This window comes from Oncorhynchus clarkii, chromosome 23, assembly GCF_045791955.1.
Source record: "Oncorhynchus clarkii lewisi isolate Uvic-CL-2024 chromosome 23, UVic_Ocla_1.0, whole genome shotgun sequence".
Classification (NCBI taxonomy): Eukaryota; Metazoa; Chordata; class Actinopteri; order Salmoniformes; family Salmonidae; genus Oncorhynchus; species Oncorhynchus clarkii.
The window spans coordinates 31,612,198-31,633,665 of NC_092169.1; the positions used below are offsets into that span (position 1 = coordinate 31,612,198).

A 21,468-nucleotide genomic window follows, 5' to 3' on the forward strand; every position below is an offset into this window, starting at 1 on the left:
ATCCTATGACATTGAAAGTCACTGAGCTCTTCAGCAAGGCCAGTCTACTGCCAGTGTTTGTCTATGGAAATTGCATGGCTGTGTGCTCGATTTTGTACATCGGTCAGCAAAAGTGTGTCTGAAATAGCCAAATCCACTCATTTGAAGGGGTGTCCGCATACTTTTGTATATTTAGTGTATATAATACCATGCCAACCTACCTTTCCTCTTTGGCTAAACCTAAAATAAGAACAAATACTAACTAATATTGAATGTAAATACAACCCATTTTTCTTCTTGTTTTTGACTATGGAATTACCTATCAACATTTCTTCAATTGGGTTAGAAGCAATTATATCAATTCCATGTCAACCAACTTGAAATAACTTACTTTTTACACAATATTTTATATTTAGTAACCACAACATCAGTACCATAGATCACAGTTGAACAGCAAATACAATAGACCAGATGAACTAGAATGACATTCACTCTCACGGGTGGGCAAAAATAACAAACGGAAAGCCACGTCCCCAATAGGCCACGCCGCCAACTCCTTTGATAGGCTGCCGCCGCTACGTTGCCCCACCGCTAGTCAATGCGTATATTATGCATGTGGTGTTGAAAGCAATTTTGAAGCTTTCATTCAATTTTAAAATCACATTGATCTGACTAATACATTTTTCGATTACAGACAAATTGAATACAGTAGGTTGAACGAGCCAAAGTGTAGTTTTCGATCATTCCCATCAGTAAAAGCACTTCTGACGAACAGTTATGCCGTCCCACTTTTTACAGAGCATTTGGTATCATTGAGAATCCATTTCCAGCTTTCATTAGGCTAGATGGATCTATATTTGATCTATATTTAATTAGCTTGACCAATTAGAGATATGGTTCAACACAAGGCCAAATGTAAATACATGGCTAAAGCACATGAGCCAAATTAGAACTGCAAACATAAGGCTTACGCCTCTCCTTAAAAAGCTTTGTGTGACTCTGTACAAAAATCTCTTCAAATATTGGCTTTCTGAAAGGGAGCGAGCGAGAGAATGTTTGTGTGTAGGTGTTTATAGTTTAATCTGTTTTAGTCCTGCTAAATGAACAAGCTGTGTTGCTGATTGAGAATGGATTAAGCTGGAATCAGCCATGTTAACATTAATTGACATACGTGTGTGTGTGTGTGTGTGTGTGTGTCTTAGTGAGGGGAAACTCCTTTCTGAATTAGGCAAGTCCCTTATTAGCATATACAAGAGCACTAGGATGATGACTGGCGGTTGCCGTGTCGGACGCTTTGAGTTGATTTGCGTGAGACTGGAACTAAGCAGGAGAGGCTTTCTGGAGCTGGCTCTCTGGGCCCATGATTAGCTGGCTTTAAAGGGACATAAATTCAGAACCCCAAATATAAGCTCCAATGTTTGTAAACAAAGTCAATATAAACAAAATCTGTATAGCTTCAAAACATGGTTAAGCTATACTTCTGATCTAACAGATGGGGGGGAGGTACAAACCCATGTCGGTGAAATAAAAGCCACGTACATTCACCTTTGAGTCAAGTGCAGGACAGATAACTACATGCTCCTTTCCTGAAAACCCTGAGAAGTTGGTGAACTCTCAGAAATATGACCAGAACAAAATGAAGAGGAAAAATCTGCGCAGACAGGTGAAGTAAAGGCTTCTGAGCCTCACCCCAATGATCAGGGAAATGCCCAGATGCTCACCCCAATGATCAGGGAAATGCCCGGATGCTCACCCCAATGATCAGGGAAATGCCCGGGATGCTCACCCCAATGATCAGGGAAATGCCCGGGATGCTCACCCCAATGATCAGGGAAATGCCCGGATGCTCACCCCAATGATCAGGGAAATGCCCGGATGCTCACCCCAATGATGAGGGAAATGCCCGGATGCTCACCCCAATGATCAGGGAAATGCCCAGGATGCTCACCCCAATGATCAGGGAAATGCCCGGGGTGACTCTGATTCATCGAGAACATTGATCTGTCCATTTTGGCCGACCTGTTTGTGGTTTCAGACTGCGTGAAGAAGGAGTTGGGTTCTGTCAATTCAGTCAAAGTATCCCGAAATGGACTTTTGTGGATTTCTTTGTGTGTCAGCTGCCCAGAAGGAGAGGGCACTACGCGTTTCGTGACTCAGGACGAGAGCTCTTCCCTGCTTTTGTCTCCAGAGCAGAACGCCACTGAAAGGATTAATAACTGGGGTGGCGTTGAGGTAGATTGACCGAAGTTGAGGATCCCCGGTGTCTGTGATGTGCACTGTTTGATGCGACGCAGACCCAGCAGTGAGCACGAGACTGAGGAGACCCTGTCTGTCCTTCTGAGTTTTGATGCAATGTGTTTGCCGGATAAAGTCATGCTTGGGTATGTAAGATATCCTATGAGAGCATGTTTTCCGAACACACTACGGTGTTTCAGGTGCCAAATTATGGTCATGTTGCAGCAGTATGTAGAAGGGAGATTCCGAGGTGTGAGAAGTGTACAAAAGAGCATAGGACAAAGGAGTGTGTCATTATGGTGGGAAAAGTGGTGTGTTTCAATTGTGGGGGTGGCCATGTTGCCAGGGATCAGAAATGTTCCGTGCGAGTGAGACAGGTTTAAGTTTCCAGGGTGAGAGCAGTTCAGAAAGTGTCACATGCTGAGGCAGAGAGGAAAGTAGAGGATGGTGGATAAAGGGTAAGGGAGCCTGAGAGGATCCCTGTGAGTAGTAGGCAAGTACAGAGTGACCTAAACAGTTTGTGCTTTAGTAAGGTTGGCTTCTTGGCGTTTATTGCGATGGTCCTCAATTGTACCGCACAGATGAAAAGAAAATCCCAGAAGATTGAATTGATAGTAGTAGCAAATACATTTTGGGGTGTCATATATTTTAGTGCAGAATTACTACAGAGGGTTTTGAGAGAAGAGGTTGCAGCCTCTCAGGCCAACAGCCTGGTGTAGGATCAGTTAGGGCCAAAGTAGTGAGAAGGGGTGCTGGGATTGTTGAGGATATTATTATACATCTTGGGTTAGATGCTGGTGCAATTTCCTTTCTCCCCTTTTCCCTTTCCCTTTTCGTTGTGAACAAATGAAATGCTCTAATAAAACAGTTGGTCTGCTCTAATATATAATTGCATATTCACTATTAACAATTGCTTATAGGTTTTCCATGTAATTCAACAAATATAACTATATTGCTGTTTTGCTGTATATTAAATGCAGCATACTGTCAATTATGGTGCATTGTTGGAAAATGTTGTGGTGGGGGAAGAATCGCTGCCTCCTTCTGATTGGGCTGGGAGCTTATATATGCTCCCGAGTGGCACAGCGGTCTAAGGCACTGCATCGCAGTGTTAGAGGTGTCACTACAGATCCTGGTTCGATCCCGGGCTGTATCACAACCGGCCGTGATCGGGAGTGCCATAGGGCGTCGCACAATTGGCCCAGTGTTGTCCTGGTTAGGGTTTGGCCGGTGTAGGCCGTCATTGTAAAACATGAATTTGTTCTTAACTGGCTTGCCTAGTTAAATAAAGGTTGGTTAAAAAAAATGTTAATGAGCTCGCCATTTTTTATATCTCTCGTAATGAGGTTCACAGCAGCAGTGACGGATGTATTAACATGACAACTGTGTCAGAGTTTTGAGTGACCCTTCTCCCCCTTTTGTTCCATGCTGGCTGAAGACCTAGCTAGCCAGTAACTAGCTATCACCAGATACAGATGGAAATATATAAGTATCATTGCCATAGATGAATGGTGTAAACTTTCAATTATATTTGCTGACACCCTACAGTCAAATTTTTCCACCAGTAGAGTAGTTATCAAGCTATTTAAACCACACCCCTCTGAAAACATGCCTTCTCTGATGTTGGTTGCAAGTCGGTACTTATTTGAATTAGCTAAGAGAAAATCATGTTACCATTGGTGTATTAAAATGAGAGTTAAGGTGATTTCACCTTTTCCCCTTAATAATCCAACATCCTGAATTTAAGTGTTTCACATGGTGGAGGGGACCAGTAACTTTCTATTGAAACTTTATCAATGTAGAAGCAACAGTCATTTTTCATACTTTGGTCATCATTCTCTTGTTTGATCCAAATGTAGCCGGTGCTATACTACACCGCTGTAACTCTGCGTTGTGTGTGGTTGACAGACTATAAACGTGGACTTTGGAGATCAGGTAGTTTTAATCAAGCAGAACTGACTCTCTGCATCCTGCATCTGCATCCAAAAGGAAATAAAACATTTGTAGAGCACATATGTTCTGAGAATCGTCGCCTCTTTCTCTCTCAGTGCATCAAAATGATTTTTGAATACAAAAATTAATACACTCTCTCCTTATTATACATAACATATTTTACATAGATAAAACCACATACCTGCATCCAAAAGGAAATAAAACATTTGTAGAGCACATATGTTCTGAGAATCGTCGCCTCTTTCTACAACAGATGCACAATAGGAGGGATTGGGATCATTCGAGGAGCTAGCCATCGTTCACACATACAATAGCCTGCTAATACCTTAGCTAGCTATTAACCACATGTTGAATTCAGAATATTGACATCATCCTAAAAAGTACAATTACAAGTGCATCTTAACAATACCATCCACTTATGAGTAACCTCTAAATATACAACATTATTCATGAACAAAACACTGTGTGTATGACTTTGTACTTAAAAGAATCAAACTTTTCTGAAGACAGAAAAAGCGTGCCTACCTCTCTCAGTGCATCAAAATGATTTGAGCACGAACACGCCGGGCAAAATGTAAGTACACACTCCCCTTCTCCCAGGATGCAGGCATGCATAACAAATCAACACAACATATTGATATATGAACCTGGTGAAATTCACATAGTAATTTAACAACTGTTACACAAAGAGCATTACATTAAATGAAGAACATGACTTTGACTGTTCATGACATTTTAACTGGTACAGGACTCAAATAGAGCCAATTACAAGGCACACCTTGAAATGTGTTAACAGTCAGCCTAACCTTTCCAACTTCTTGGTAGTTAGCCATGAGAGAAAAATGACGTAAATTTTTTTTTTTCTTTACCTATAAGAACCTATAAGATATTATGGGTAATATTTTAGTCACTCAAAAGGCTACCGGGACGTTTACGTGATCTGTGGTAGTAGTTTTCTAACAATTAAATGTATAAAGGGGACAGATCAGAGTGGCAGGTCGTAAACCTTTAATGGTAGAATATTTAACACGGTCCATTTGATCTGTTCTGCCCAGTAATCACAACACGTTTGGAAGCCTTAGTTTAGGCCTCTTGAAGGTCAAGTGATATAAAACATCTAGCATTCATTAATATGCTGTAATGTACAAATGCCTAGCAGCCAACATGCTTGCATATTTTAAAAAGTAAAATACTGTTCAAAATAACTTTCTTACAGTTTATAAGTCACTTGTACAGTATTGTGCTGTGTTTATTTCTTTGACATTATAGTAATTTATATGAAAATGGCCTTCAAGTTACCATGAATCTCTCGGTAATGTATTGGCACTCTCCAGAGATGGTAAGAGATTTATCATAACATATCTTGTTATTATTACAATAATTGTGTAGACCAGTGTATCAACTATAACAACATTCTTAGTAACAGTTATAGAAACATTTTACTTGCTATAACTTTGATGTATTTTCTTTTAATATCCATATTGGTTGATCCACACTGGACAAGAGCAAGAACACTCACTAAGTGATCTAAATGCAAATGAAAACTTACAAAGAACACTGGGTAATATGTCATTGGGTAATTACAGTAATATATTGTAATTGGCACTGTAAATGTGATTACAGTAACTTACTTGGTACTGTAAATTAGATTAAAGTAACATTTTTGTAAACATAAAAATAGATTAGAGTAGCTGTACTGAAAAATAGATGACAGTAACTTACTGGCCAAATGCTGCCAGTAAGTTACTGTACATTTTCAGGAAATGTTTTGCGGTGTGTCTATGAATTTGTCAGTGGTTATATTTATTAAGAATGTGAGTGTGAGTGTTGTGTGTGTGCGCGCGCGTGTGTGTTAAGACTCTAGGGCATACAGTAGAGAAGAGGGTACAGAGCAGTTAATGAAAGTCTAGTTCCAGTTCTGCTTCAGTGGGTGTACAGAAGCCTTGATTACATCAATTAATTAACAAACCATTTAACTAGGCAAACGTTGGTGATGGTTGATTGTGGTGTGGGTGTATGTCTGCATGTGTACGGAGAGTTTGTCCATGGTTTGTCCATGTTTGCGTGTCCATCCACCTGAGGGAATTTGCTTATCAGTTTCAGTGTGCATACTACAGTGGGGCAAAAAAGTATTTAGTCAGCCACCAATTGTGCAAGTTCTCCCACTTAAAAAGATGAGAGAGGCCTGTAATTTTCATCATAGGTACACTTCAACTATGACAGATAAAATGAGAAAAGAAAATCCAGAAAATCACATTGTAGGATTTTTAATGAATTTATTTGCAAATTACAACAACAGAGAATTACACATAAACAAGCGCACAGTCAATAACACAATAGAAAAATCTAGGTACAGTGTGTGCAAATGTAGAAGATTAGGTAAGGCAATAAATAGGCCATAGAGGCGAAATAATTACAACTTAGCATTAACACTAGAGTGATAAATGTGCAGATGATGATGTGCAAGTAGAGATACTGGGGTGCAAAAGAGCAAAAGAGCAAGAGGGTAAGTAATAATATGGGGATGAGGTAGTCGGTTGTGCTATTTACAGATTGGCTGTGTACAGGTACAGCGATCGGTCAGCTGCTTTGACAGCTGACGCTTAAAGGGAGATATAAGTCACCGTCTTCAGTGATTTTTGTAATTCGTTCCAGTTATTGGCAGCAGATAACTGGAAGGAAAGGCGGCCAAAGTGTTGGCTTTGGAGATGACCAGTGAAATATACCTGCTGGAGTTTTACTAGCATTTAAAAGCAGTTGGAGGCCACTGAAGGAGTGTTGTATGGCATTGAAGCTCGTTTGGAGGTTTGTTAACACAGTGTCCAAAGAAGGGCCAGATTTATACAGAATGGTGTCATCTGCGAAGAGGTGGATCAGAGAATCACCAGCAGCTAGAGCGACATCATTGATATTTACAGAGAAAAGTGCTGGCCCGAGAACTGAACCCTGTAGTACCCTCATAGAGACTGCCAGAGGTCCGGGCAACAGGCACTCTGTTTTGACACACTGAACTCTGTCTGAGAAGTAGTTGGTGAACCAGGCGAGGCAGTCATTTGAGAAGCCAAGGCTATTGAGTCTGCCGATAAGAATGCGGTGATTGACAGAGTTGAAAGCCTTGTCCAGGTTGATGAAGACGGCTGCGCAGCACTGTATTTTATCGATGGAGGTTATGATATCGTTTAGGACCTTGAGCATGGCTGTGGTGCACCCATGACCAGCTTGGAAATCAGATTGCATAGTGGAGAAGGTACGGTGGGATTCGAAATGGTCAGTGATCTGTTTGTTAACTTAGTTTCAAAGATTTTTAGAAAGGCAGGGTAGGATGGATATAGGTCTGTAACAGTTTGGGTCTAGAGTGTCTCCCCCTTTGAAGAGGGAGATGACCGCGGCAGCTCTCCAATTGTTATGGATCTCAGATGATACGAATGAGAGGTTGAACAGACTAGTAATAGGGGTTGCAAACATTGCGGCGGATCATTTTAGAAAGAGAGGGTCCAGATTGTCTAGCTCAGCTGATTTGTCGGGGTCCAGATTTTTCAGTTCTTTCAGAACATCAGCTATCTGGATTTGGGTGAAGGAGAAATGGGGAGCCTTGGGCAAATTGCTGTGGGGTTTGCAGAGCTGTTGACCAGGGTAGGGGTAGCCAGGTGCAAAGCATGGCCAGACGTAGAAAAATGCTTCTTGAAATTCTCGATTATCGTAGATTTATCTACCTCCGTGCAGTGGGCAGCTGGGAGGAGGTGCTCTTATTCTCCATGGACTTTACAGTGTCCCAGAACTTTTTGGAGTTTTTGCTACAGGATGCAAATTTCTGTTTGAAAAAGCTAGCCATTGCTTTCCTAGCTGCCTGTGTATATTGGTTCCTAACTTCCCTGAAAAGTTGCATATCGCGGGGGCTATTCGATGCTAATGCAGAACGCCACAGGATGTTTTTGTGCTGGTCGAGGGCAGTCAAATCTGGAGTGAACCAATGGCTATATCTGTTCTTAGTTCTACATTTTTTGAATGGGGCATGCTTATATAAGATGGTGAGGAAAGCACTTTTAAAGAATAACCAGGCATCCTCCACTGATGGAATAAGGTTAATATCCTTCCAGGATACCCGGGCCAGGTCGATTAGAAAGGCCTGCTTGCTGAAGTGTTTTTAGGGAGCGTTTGACAGTGATGAGTGGTGTTCGTTTGACCCCGGACCTATTATGGACACAGGCAATGAGGCAGTGATCGCTGAGATCCTGGTTGAAGACCGCACAGGTGTATTTAGAGGGCAGGTTGGTCAGGAGGATATCGATGAGGGTGTGTTTACAGATTTAGGGTTGTACCTGGTAGGTTCCATGGTAATTTGTGTAAGATTGTGGGCATCTAGCTTAGATTGTAGGATGGCCGGGTTGCATATCCCAGTTTAGGTTACCTAACAGTACAAACTCTGAAGATAATTGGGGGGAAATTAATTCACATATTGTGTCCAGGGCACAGCTCGGGGTTGAAGGGGGTCTATAACAAGCGGCAACAGTGAGAGACTTATTTCTGAAAAGATGGATTTTAGAAGTAGAAGCTTGAACTGTTTTGGCACAGTCCTGGATAGCATGACAGACCTCTACAAGTTATCTCTGCAGTAGATTGAAACTCCACCCCCTTTGGCAGTTCTATCTTGTCGGAAAATGTTGTAATTGGGGTTGGCGGAGTGTGCTAAAGCAGTGAATAAAACAAACTAAGGGAGGAGGCTTCTGATGTTAACATGCATGAAACCAATGATTTTACGGTTACAGAAGTCAACAAATGAGAGCGCCTGGGTTAACTTCACCAGAGGAACAGAGGAGGGGTAGGATAAGGGTACTGCTAAAGGCTATAAGAACAGGTCGTCTAGTGCGTTCGGAACAGAGAGTAAAAGGGGCAGATTTCTGGTCGAGGAAGAATAGATTCAAGACATAATGTACAGACAAGGGAATAGTAGGATGTGACTACAGTGGGAGGTAAACCTATGCATTGTGAGTGACGATGAGAGAGGTTTTGTCTCTAGAGGCACCAGTTAAGCCAGGTGAGGTCACCACATGTGTCAGGGGTGGGACAAAAGGCCTATCTAAGGCATGTTTGGCAGGGCTGGAGCCTCTACAGTGAAATAAGACAATAATAACTCACCAAAACAGCAATAGACAAGGCATATTGACATTAGAGAGAGCCATGTGTAGCCAAGTGATCATAGGGTCCAATGAGCAGCAGTAGGTGAGTCAGGGAGCCATTCGGTAGTCGCTACTGCGGTAGTCGAGCTGGAGACACGGCAATTCAGACAGCTAGCAGGCCGGGGCTAGCAGATGGGCCTATGGAGACGTCGCAACAGAAAAGCCTGTTGAAACCACCTTGGACGATTACGTCGGCAGACCAGTCATGATGGATCGGCGGCGATCTGTGTCGGCAATGAAGGGTCCAGGCCAATTGGCAAAAAAGGCATTGTAGCCCAAGAATTAGCTGATAGACCTCTTCAGCTAGCCGGGAGATGGGCCTAGCTCGAGGCTAGCTCAAGGCTAACTGGTGCTTGCTTCGGGACAGAGGCGTTAGCCAGCAGTAGCCACTCAAATGCAGCTAGCTAGCTGCGATGATTCGGTGTAATGGACCAGGGCTTGCGGCAGGAATCCGGTAATGAGGTAGAGAAAAAGCAGTCCTATATGTTTTGGGTTGATATCGCGCTGTGCAGACTGGCAGGTATTGACCGAGCTGAAGCTGGCTGTAGTCCGAGTTAACGGTGAAGACCGCCAGCAGTGGCAAACTGACAACTAGCTAGTAGCTAGTTAGCTGGCTAGCTTCTGATTGGGGTTACGATTCTAAGGTATAAAATAACAGATCCGTACCACATTGGGTGAGGCTGGTTGCAGGAACGTATATTCAGTTCGCAGGTGGAAAGTAATATAAAAAAATATATGAGAAAAACGACTATGTAAATGGCACAATACGGCACAAGACAAAACACACGTCCGACTGCTACACCATCTTGGTGTGGAGAACGGTTGCGGCTGCAGCAGCAGCATCTAAGTGGAGGAATGTGGCACAGACCCACGCAGACCCATGAGAAACTGCAGCCCATCATGATGAGTTCAGGTTTTTGTGGCCCCTACCCCCACCGAAGTTGCCCATCCCTGTTCTAAATAGTACCAGATAGGGGTTATTTGGCTTGTAACCAAAGTGGAACCCTTTTTGGTGCCATATAGAACCCTTTTTTGAATTTTCAATAAAGAACCATGATCATAAGGTTCTAGATTAAACCTGTATGGTGCTATAAAGAACCCTTTCCTAAGGTTCTATAACGAATCATAAAAAAATGTTCCCCTATGGTTACAACCTTTTTGGGGCTATATGGAACCCTTTTTTTATGGTTCTTTATAGAATCTTTAAAGAGAATGATTCTAAAAAAACTAAAAGGTTCTTTGTAGATCCTTTTGAAGAACCATGCAGGGTTTTGTGTTCTGGTCAACTATATTATTTTGTTAATTATCACCAACAGAGCAAATAACCATTTTGTGAACAGCAAAGAATCATTGAAGAGCTCAAAGGGTTCTTTACCAAAGAACCCTTGAGGAACGCTAAGTTTTTAGTGTGTTCTTGGGGGCTTGAACAAAAAAGTGATTTGCGATTTTGTTCATCCTGGTGAGCCGGCATTTTGAGTTGTATCTCTGGCATATCTTGGCATGCATCATTCAAGACTAAGTTTAAATTGTGTCAGTGCAATTGACATTAATTGCAGAATGTCTCAGGAAAGACTGTCAGGGTTGGAAATACTCTACTCAGTGTAGAAAACAGTCGGGCCCACAACCTGGACCCTACAGGCCATGGTGAAAACATGCATTGTGATTGCTAGCTACGCTAGTTATTTAGTTGTGGCCATCTGGTTAGTATCAACAAAAGCTTACTACAAATTCTAGCTAGCTAGCAACAACATTAGCGCAGCTCGCTAGTTAGCTTTCATTAGCTACATCAGGCACAAGCCAAACAAGCTACTGCCACCTTGTGGCCTGGAGTATTTAAATGAAGCATATCGAAAGTAAAGCTGTTCTATGTGAAAAACAATAAGTTGACTGCAGACACTCTGGGCTGAGGTGCTAAGTACCTATCGGCAGTCAGATTTATCGGTGTGTCTGACCCTTAACATAATCAATGGGGCCCCCCTGGAGGTCAGAGCCCTTGGGCACGTGCCCTGCATGCCCTGTCGGTATTCAGCCAAGATAACTTCCTAGACTAACTTACCAATCTAAAAAGTGTTAGCTGACATGACTAATTGAGTGAGTGTCAGTCAGTGAAAAGCTGCTGATGCTTAACCAAATGTCGAACTTGCACCTTGTGTATTCTTCTATTGGAACTCTCAACAGTAAGTTGAGACCCCTTCATTAGTGTCATCTGACAGCTCTGTCAGGAAAAGGTTTGACTGATGAAGTGGAGAGGAGAAAAGGTGTGTGTGTGTGTGTGTCTGTGTGTGTCTGTGTGTGTGTGTGTGTGTGTGTGTGTGTGTGTGTGTGTGTGTGTGTGTGTGTGTGTGTGTGTGTGTGTGTGTGTGTGTGTGTGTTTGTGTGTGTGTGTGTGTGTGTGTGTGTGTGTGTGTGTGTGTGTGTGTGTGTGTGTGTGTGTGTGTGTGTGTGTGTGTGTGTGTGTGTGTGTGTGTGTGTGTGTGTGTGTGTGTGTGTGGTTAGAAGCATAGCTGTGTGTGTGTGTGGTGGGGGGTGATAGATAAAGCCGCAGGACCAAACTGGGTGTTGTAAGAGAGAAAGAGAAAGTAACATAATAAAGGACAGATCGCCTCGGACTGTGGAGGAGGGTGACTCACTGCTCCTCCACACAACGAGAGAGAGAGAGAGAGAAAAAGAGACAAAGACAGAGAGAGAGAGGTTGTACTCTTCTGCCTCCGCTCATTCCATTCCCCACCTTTGCTTATTGTGTGCTGAGGCATCCACTTGTGGGCTATGGTGTGGGCATACATATACATCAACACGTCTGTGGGCTTTGTTGTTTTTGTTGTTGTTGTTGTTGTTGTGGAGGAGGAGGAGAACCAGGGTGTAGGTGAGGGATGGGAGTGTTCCAAGACAGAGGTAGGTGACCTTGGCCTGGGTTGAGGTTCGAGGGCCCCCGGCCCCGGTAGAAGCAGGTAATTGGTGTATACCACAGAATGGTGTTCTGACTGAAGATATCAATACTCTGGTGTGTGTGTGTGTGTGTGTGTGTTTTATCCAGGCAAGGATTAAGAGGTTGAACCACCTATTAAGAGGTTACCACCTAGAACACATTTGGTTACCACCTAGACCACATTTGGTTACCACCTAGAACACATTTGGTTACCACCTAGACCACATTTGGTTACCACCTAGACCACATTTGGTTACCACATGGACCACATTTCCTGATCTTGTGTGTCTCTCTCTCGTACACATTATCACACAAGCACAATACTTTCCTGGCTGTACCCTTCTATTTCAGTTTCCCCTCCATGGTTTCATATTCCATCATTTTATTCTCTCTGGCCTTCTAATAATGATATGGTCAATTCCAATGAGCCATTTAAATATAATTATAGCTCATGCTGGAACCCTCATGCTGGAACCCAAAAAAGACTACAGTCTACTATAGAATACTACAGTACTTACTATAGAATTATATAATGCACACTAGTATCCCTATGTCATGGGTAGTACTTACTATAGAATGTTATAGTATACTGTAGAAAAAAAACACTGTAGTAAATACTACAGTAATGTCCGCAAAAACACTTTTCTAACTATAGTAAATACCACAGTGTTTAATTTGCATGTACCCTACCCATTTCCTTCCTCTATATCTCAATTTGAGCCACCCACTCGTGAGAAACCTACATGGCAAGTGTAGACCATATTGTGATCCCTACAGGTTATAGGAAAGAGCACACCCCTGTCCTACCTACCTACCTACCTACCTACCTACCTACCTACCTACCTACCTACCCACCCACCCACCCACCCACCCACCCACCCACCCACCCACCCACTCACTCAGCCACCACCCTCAGCCACTCACCCACAGCCCTCAGCCACTCACCCACTCACCCACCACCCTCAGCCAAATACATTTAAACTCAGTTTTTCACAATTCCTGCCATTTAATCCAAGTAATCCCTGTTTTAGGTCAGTTAGGATCACCACTTTATTTTAGGAATGTGAAATGTCAGAATAATAGTTGAGAGAATGATTAATTTCAGTTTTTATTTCTTCATCACATTCACATTGGGTCAGAAGTTTACATACACTCAATTAGTATTTAGTAGCGTTGCCTTTAAGTTGTTTAACATGGGTTGAATGTTTCGGGTAGCCTTCCACAAGCTTCCCACAATAAATTGGGTGAATTTTGGCCCATTCCTCCTGACAGAGCTGGTGTAACTGAGTCAGGTTTGTAGGCATCCTTGCTCGCACACGCTTTTTCAGTTCTGCCCACAAATTTTCTATAGGATTGAGGTCAGGGCTTTGTAATGGCCATTCCAAGACCTTGACTTTGTTGTCCTTAAGCCATTTTGCCACAACTTTGGAAGTATGCTTGCGGTCATTGTACATTTGGAAGACCCATTTGCGACCAAGCTTTAACTTCCTGACTGATGTCTTGAGGTGATGCTTCAATATGTCCACATAATTTTCCTCACTCATGTTGCCATCTATTTTGTGAAGTGTGCCACCCCCACAACATGATGCTGCCACCCCCGTGTTTCACGGTTGGGACGGTGTTTTCGGCTTGCAAGCATCCCGCTTTTTCCTCCAAACATAACTATAGCCATTATGGCCAAACAGTTCTATTTTTGTTTCATCAGACCAGAGGACATTTCTCCAAAAAGTATGATCTTTGTCCCCATGTGCAGTTGCAAACCATAGTCTGGCTTTTTTCTGGCGGTTTTGGAGCAGGGGCTTCTTCGTTGCTGAGCGGCCTTTCAGATTATGTCAATTTAGGACTCTTTTTACTGTGGATATAGGTCATTTTGTATCTGTTTGCTCCAGCATCTTCAGAGGGTCCTTTGCTGTTGTTCTGGGATTGATTTGCACTTTCGCGCCAAAGTACGTTCATCTCTAGAAGACAGACCGCGTCTCCTTCCTGAGTGGTATGACGGCTGCATGGTCCCATGGTGTTTATACTTGCGTACTATTGCTTGTACAGATGAACGTGGTACCTTCAGGCGTTTGGAAATTGCTCCCAAGAACAATCCAGGACTTTTTTCTGAGGTCTTGGCATTTCTTTAGAAACACTATAGTGTTTTTGCAGACTTCCCAAAGACTTTCATTCTGAAAGCCTTGAATACGCATTTTTAAGATGCAGGCAGTTTATTTGAAAAGGTCAAAGGTATAATTGAGCCCCCTATGAATTTACCTGACACCCCTGTGCACTCCTTCACCAGGTTCTCCTTTTCATCCTTCTCTGTTTCAGAAGTGTGTAAAGCCCAGAAAGAAATTGATTTTAAAAAATCCCCTGGCCCTAATGAACTAGACCCCCACCTCCAACACCTAGCTGCAGACATCATTGCCCCCCCCCCCCCCCCTTAACATGTATTTTTAACCTCACGCTTGATGTTAAGGAAATCCCCAAGTTATGGAAATCTGCTTTTGTACTGCCTCTCGCTCTCTTTCCAAAATGATCACCCGAAAATGTTGCAACCCCTATTACTAGCCTATTCAACCTCTCTTTCGTATCGTCTGAGATCCCCAAAGATTGGAAAGCTGCCGCTGTCATCCCCCTCTTCAAAGGGGGAGACACTCTAGACCCAAACTGTTATGGACCGATATCCACCTGCCCTGCCTTTTTAAAATCTTCAAAAGCCAAAGATAATAAACAGATCACCGAACATTTCGAATCCCACCATCTCTTCCCCACTAAGCAATCTGGTTTCTGAGCTGGTCATAGGTGCACGTCAGTCACGCTCAAGGTTTTAAACAATATCATAACTGCCATTGATAAAAGACAGTACTGTGCAGCCGTCTTCATCGACCTGGCCAAGGCTTTTCGACTCTGTCAATCACCGCATTCTTATCGGCAGACTCAATAGCCTTGGCTTCTCAAATGACTGCCTCGTCTGGTTCACCAACTAATTCTCAGATAGAGTTCAGTGTGTAAAATTGTAGGGCCTGTTGTCCAGACCTCTGGCAGTCTCTATGGTTTGCTACAGGGTTCAATTCTTGGGCCGACTCTTTTCTCTGTATATATCAATGATGGCACTGTAGCTGCTGGTGATTCTCTGATCCACCTCTACTCAGACGACACCATTCTGGCCCTTCTATGGACATTGTGCTAACGATCCTCCAAATGAGCTTTCACGCCATACAACACTCTTTCAGTGGCCTCCAATAGCTTTTTTAATGCTAGTAAAATTAAGTGCATGCTCTTCAACCGATTGCTGCTCGCACCCTCCCACCCGACTAGCATCACTATTCTGGAAGGTTCTGACCTAGAATATGTGGACAACTACAAATACCTAGGTGTCTGGTTAGACTGTAAACTCTCCTTTCAGATGCACATTAAGCATCTCCAGTCCAAAATTAAATCTAGAATCGGCTTCCTATTTTGCAACAAAGCCTCCTTCACTCATGCCACCAAACATACCCTCGTAAAACAGACTATTTTGCCGATCCTTGGCTGGCCCTCACTACATATCTGTCGCCAAACCCACTGGCTCAAGGTCGTCTATAAGTCTTTGCTAGGTAAAGCCCCACCTTATCTCAGCTCACTCGTCACCATAGCAACACCCACGCACTCCAGCAGGTATACTTCACTGGTCAGCCCCAAAGCCAACACTTCCTTTGGCCGATTTTCCTACCAGTTCTCTGCTGCCAATGACTGGATCGAATTGCAAAAAATCTCTGAAGCTAAATCTTCTGAATCTCTGGAGTCTTATATCTCGCATCAACTGTCAGAGCAGCTGACCGATCACTGTACCTGTACACAGCCAATCTGTACATTTTACATCCAACTACCTCATCCCCATATTATTACTTACCCTCTTGCTATTTTGCACCACAGTATCTCTTCTTGCACATTATCATCTGCACATCTATCACTCCAGTATTAATGCTAAATTGTAATTATTTTTTGCCTCTATGGCCTATTTATTGCCTACCTCCCTACTCTTCTACACTTACACACACTGTACTTAGATTTTTCTATTGTTCTTTTATTTTGTGACTGTACGTTTGTTTATCTGTAACTCTGCCGCACTGCTTTGTTTTATCTTGGCCAGTTCGGCAGTTGTAAATGAGAACTTATTCTCAACTGGCCTTCCTGTTTAAATAAAGGTGAAATAAAAATAAAAATAGTATATACAAGTTTTATTTTATTACAGTATTTATTTTATAGTTCACTGTAAATACTATAGTAAATACTACAGTAAAATTCACAAAAACACTGCAGTGAATACTATAGTACTTAGACCATAGTATATATATAGTATTTTCATGTGGGGATCTCCTTGAACAAACAAGATATATACTATACCTAGCCTGGGTATAAGTCTGTTTTGCCAACATTCCACTCTTTGTGCTTTGTGTCATATGCCAAAGATGTTTGACATGACAGGAGTGGCAAGGAGTGGAATAATAGCTAAACAGACTGGTACCCAGACTACTTTTTACCCACATGTTTCACATATTCATTATACAGTGTTCCATGTGGGACTCAAAACCCCTGCTGTGGCCAGCAGCACCATGCTCAAGTTCTCTCTCGCTCACTCTCTCTCCTGTACTCTCCTCCTTCTCTCTTTTTTCTGGTCACCCAATTATTCCTCCCTCCTCCTCGCCTCCTTCCTCCTTTCTTATCCCTCCTACCCTCATATGCCCCTGCTCCACAAAAAAGTAATTAGCACAAATTACATGACACAGTTGAGAGAGAGAGAGAGAGAGAGAGAGAGAGAGCCAGGCTGAGCAAGGCTTCCCGGGCATCAACACCCACAGCCAGGTTTTATTTTTGGGAGAGGTGAGGTGCAAAGACACCCTCCACCTCTTTCCTTCTTCCTTTTTCTCCCTCACTCCTTCTCTCTGATTTCTGAATGAGTGTAGATGATTCCGATTTACACTCTTTCTCCTGGTTGGCTGTGCTCCTGGTTGGCTTGCTTGCAGTGTATGAGTGCACGTGTGTGTGTGGTGAGTGTGTGAGCGCGCAGACTACAGAGTAGGGTAGAGCACTGCTTCTGCTAGGCTTATTGCTGCTCGTGTCGACTAAAAAACATGTTATTTCTCTTTTCAGTCCATCATGGAGCAGTTCAACCCATGCTTGCGGAACTTTGTGGCCATGGGGAAGAGCTACGAGAAGGCCCTATCCAGTGAGTACATCCTTCTCTTCTTCTTTTCCTTTATCTCATCCCCTTCTCATCCCCCCTTCCGCTCCTCCTGTCCAGAGGACAGGCAAAGACCCATATCGCTTGGCACTGTTTTATCTGAACTAGAAATGATCTCAGATACTGGGGATATATTTATCACGTTGGCAACTGTGTGTAGCCTATAGTCAGCATCCTCAGCATCCCTGAGCTCTTCTTGGACTTAGCTATGAAAGATACTGCTGGATGCTCCGACAGGCTTTCAACTATATGGACTGATTTGATAGTCTACTATTTGGAAAAGAGAACGCAAAGACCCCTAACAGAGAACGACTTCACTGTGTCCCCACCCTACATTGATTAAAACACCAAATGAACTCCCAGCTAGCCGTCAGTAGGTGTAGTCTCCCCTGAATGTTGATGTTTGTTTGATGTTTTCTGTTCTTCGTTGGGAGGCTCAGGATGCCTTCCTCCTTTAATGTCACGTTAGAATGTTTCATGTCCACATCTTGCCCTCTCTTCTCCTCTTTTCCACCTCACTAGCATCCCTCCATCCCTGCATATCTTCAAGTCAAGTCATTTGTATTGTATTTCTTTGGTTGTTCACAAGTCGGGATATGATGTGGTGATCCAGGTGTTTGTGTGGAGTAGATACATGGGTGAGAGCAGGAGCACACCACTTTTGAGATATCTCCAGGAAGGTGTGTGTAGGGGGGTGGGGGGGGGGGGGTGTAAGTGGAGCGTAGTCTAATAGGAAATAGGGCAAGCGGCGCTGAGGGAATAAAACTGGTATCCAGGACAGAACTAGTATCCAGGTCAGCCAGAGGAAGGAGAAGGGGAGAGAAAGAGAGAAGAATACATTGGAGTTACAGAGTCTTGCTGTTTCTATTCATCAGTAAGCCTGTACTATGAGAGAGAGAGAGAGAGAGAGAGAGAGAGAGAGAGAGAGAGAGAGAGAGAGAGAGAGAGAGAGAGAGAGAGAGAGAGAGAGAGAGAGAGAGAGAGAGAGAGAGAGAGAGAGATGCAGGGATTGAGAGAGAGAGGGGGTGCAGGGATTGAGAGAGAGAGAGAGAGATGCAGGGATTGAGAGAGAGAGGGGGTGCAGGGATTGAGAGAGAGAGGGGGTGCAGGGATTGAGAGAGAGAGAGAGAGAGAGATATGGGGCGAGCAGAGAGAAACAGGGAAAGCGGTAGAGAGACAGAAGTGCAGGGATTGAGAGAAACAGGGAAAGCGGTAGAGAGACAGAAGTGCAGGGATTGAGAGAAACAGGGAACACGGTAGAGAGACTGAAGTGCAGGGATTGAGAGAAACAGGGAACGCGGTAGAGAGACAGAAGTGCAGGGATTGAGAGAAACAGGGAACACGGTAGAGAGACAGAAGTGCAGGGATTGAGAGAAACAGGGAATGCGGTAGAGAGACAGAAGTGCAGGGATTGAGAGGCAGGGAACACGGTAGAGAGACAGAAGTGCAGAGATTGAGAGAAACAGGGAAAGCGGTAGAGAGACAGAAGTGCAGGGATTGAGAGAAACAGGGAAAGCGGTAGAGAGATAGAAGTGCAGGGATTGAGAGAAACAGGGAACGCGGTAGAGAGACAGAAGTGCAGGGATTGAGAGAAACAGGGAAAGCGGTAGAGAGACAGAAGTGCAGGGATTGAGAGAAACAGGGAAAGCGGTAGAGAGATAGAAGTGCAGGGATTGAGAGAAACAGGGAAAGCGGTAGAGCGAGAGGTGCACGAAAACCAGGAATGACTGTGGAAGCCCCGAGGACCAATAAAGGAGGACTCAGTGTAGTCTGATAGATAAGACTAAAATTAGCCAAACAGATCCCAGGTGGGGACTTGCACTTCATCAATGCCAGGCAGGCGCAAGGACTGGGGTTTTGGCTCGGTCTGCCGTTGCAGAGGCACAGGGCACAGTCAGCATTCAACTCACCACAGGGCACCTGGTGGGCATCCATCTGCTAGCTGAATTTGTAAATATGCCAGTTCTGCCTTTTCTCTTAGGATATAAAGGAAGGAGAGGTGGTGCTGGACTTTACTGGAGATCCCTGGAGCTTTGTTGACTGACATAATGGTCCAGGGAGAGAGCTGCCTGCTGTTAGTGGGTGCTACCCAGAGTGGAAGAGAAATCCAGTGGCTATAAGACTCAGGCTGGTACCCAGACTTGCCCTCTACAACTCCATCACCATCATCTACCATTCTCTGACCAGCTCTCTCCGCTCAAGCCATGAACGGACCCTCCATCTTCGGAGGATGCAGTTTTCAAAGACTTGGCCTCTATTGGTTGAGCTGTCCAGATAAATTGCTTGTTTATTTTTTGCTGTTGAAGCGCTTTGAGATTCTATGAAAAGCGCTATAGAAATGCCGTACATTGTTAGTTATCCTCAGAGGAGATTCTGTTTGATCAGTTTGCAGAGTGTTTGGTTTTGGAGGATAGGATAGTGTGCAGTGGGTGTAGTGCTTGAATAGGATGCAATGCTTTGAGTATTTAGTCTAGTATTTAGTCAGGTACTCTGTTTATCATTGAGCTTTGGTACCGGCGATAGAAGGTGGGGCAATTTCACACAACACACATCTAAACTGGGCATCATGTTGAAGGTGGGGCAGAGAGAGATGTCTCAACAGGGACAAACTGTGTTGGAGAGATGGAGAGAACAAAAACAGAGGCTGAGTGTGAAGACTGAAGGGATTTGATAAAGGAGTAGAGGGAGGGAAGGATTGTGAGAGAGAAGGGGGTTGGATGGTGGATTTGGAAAAGAGCGAGTTGAAGATGGATGAAGTACTCAACACATCAAGCTGCAGCCTGATCTGGTTTATACCGGTTTTACTCCTCCTAGAGTGTGTGTTTAATTTACTCTGGAATAGGTGGGAGGAATGGATGGCGTGTCTCACCTCCAGTCTGTATATTATCAGCTGTCTGCTTCATATCAGAGGTTTAATCCTCTTTACTGAAGACGCACACACACACACACACACACACACACACACACACACACACACACACACACACACACACACACACACACACACACACACACACACACACACAGACACAATCCCCCAGCTAGCAAAGCTCTCAGATATCTTCCCAGTTAATCCAGCCATACCTGGCCTGCCACACTCCACCGCTAGTCGCTGGCTGGGATTTCTGTGGACATTGCTAAATTAGCCCATCCACACAAGGTGTTACCGTACCGCACAATCCCACTTCTGGCCACTCACCCTCATTCTTCTATCCCAACCAGTCTTAACCAAAGTTGGGCTCAGGAAGAGCTGAGAGAAACGATCTCTCTTCCTGGTTGTGTCAGTCTGAGTGAACCCAGCTACAGTGTAGTATGCTGTCGGCTTTAGGCTCTGGAGTCTGGGGTGTTCGTGTGGGTTATTATCAGTTCAGTGACCTCGGCATAACTATTCTGATAAATGTAGAGAATGGAAAGAAAAATTAATAAAGGAAAGATTACGGAAGGAAATGAGTGCAGACGGAGGCTTGTGAAACAGTGGTCAGGAATAGAGGTATAAATGGAGACAGAAATGAGCTGAGGCTCTCAATCTTAATGTTTGAAGTGAAAAGGAATATAATAATGTAGCATCAGCTTGTTGTCTGCGTTTCTGGGGGTATGATTCCCATATGATTGCATTACTGTAGAAAACTCAACTCAACAAGACGAACAGATTTGAATTCTTCCCACTTAGATTCAGGATGTATTTGGGTAACACTTTATTTCACTGTCCGGTTTAAATAAAGTTCTGACACTCCACATCAATATGTATCAGTCAAATGTTTTATTTTTTATTTCTTCCTACGATTTGTTTATTTTACTTATTTTTGTATTGTTATATACCCCTTTTTCTCATCAGTTGGAAATTACAGTTTTGCCCCATCGCTGCAACTCCTGTACGGCCTCGGGGGAGGTGAAGATCGTGAGCCATGTGTCCTCTGAAACACGACCCCACAAAGCCACACTGCTCGCTTCGCCTGGAAGCCACCCGCACCAATGTGTCGGAGGAAACA

The 21,468-nt window shown here is 43.7% G+C and overlaps 1 protein-coding gene across 4 annotated transcripts in view; it reads left to right on the forward strand.

Moving 5' to 3' along the window:
• Positions 1-21,468, forward strand: part of LOC139381725 (BAR/IMD domain containing adaptor protein 2b) — a 151,479-nt gene that overhangs the window by 31,833 nt on the left and 98,178 nt on the right. For all 4 annotated transcript variants that reach the window (XM_071125451.1, XM_071125454.1, XM_071125452.1 and 1 more), the window contains exon 2: positions 17,389-17,464. In XM_071125451.1, coding sequence (XP_070981552.1) covers positions 17,389-17,464 — 76 coding nt within the window. The remainder of the gene's footprint in view (positions 1-17,388; positions 17,465-21,468) is intronic.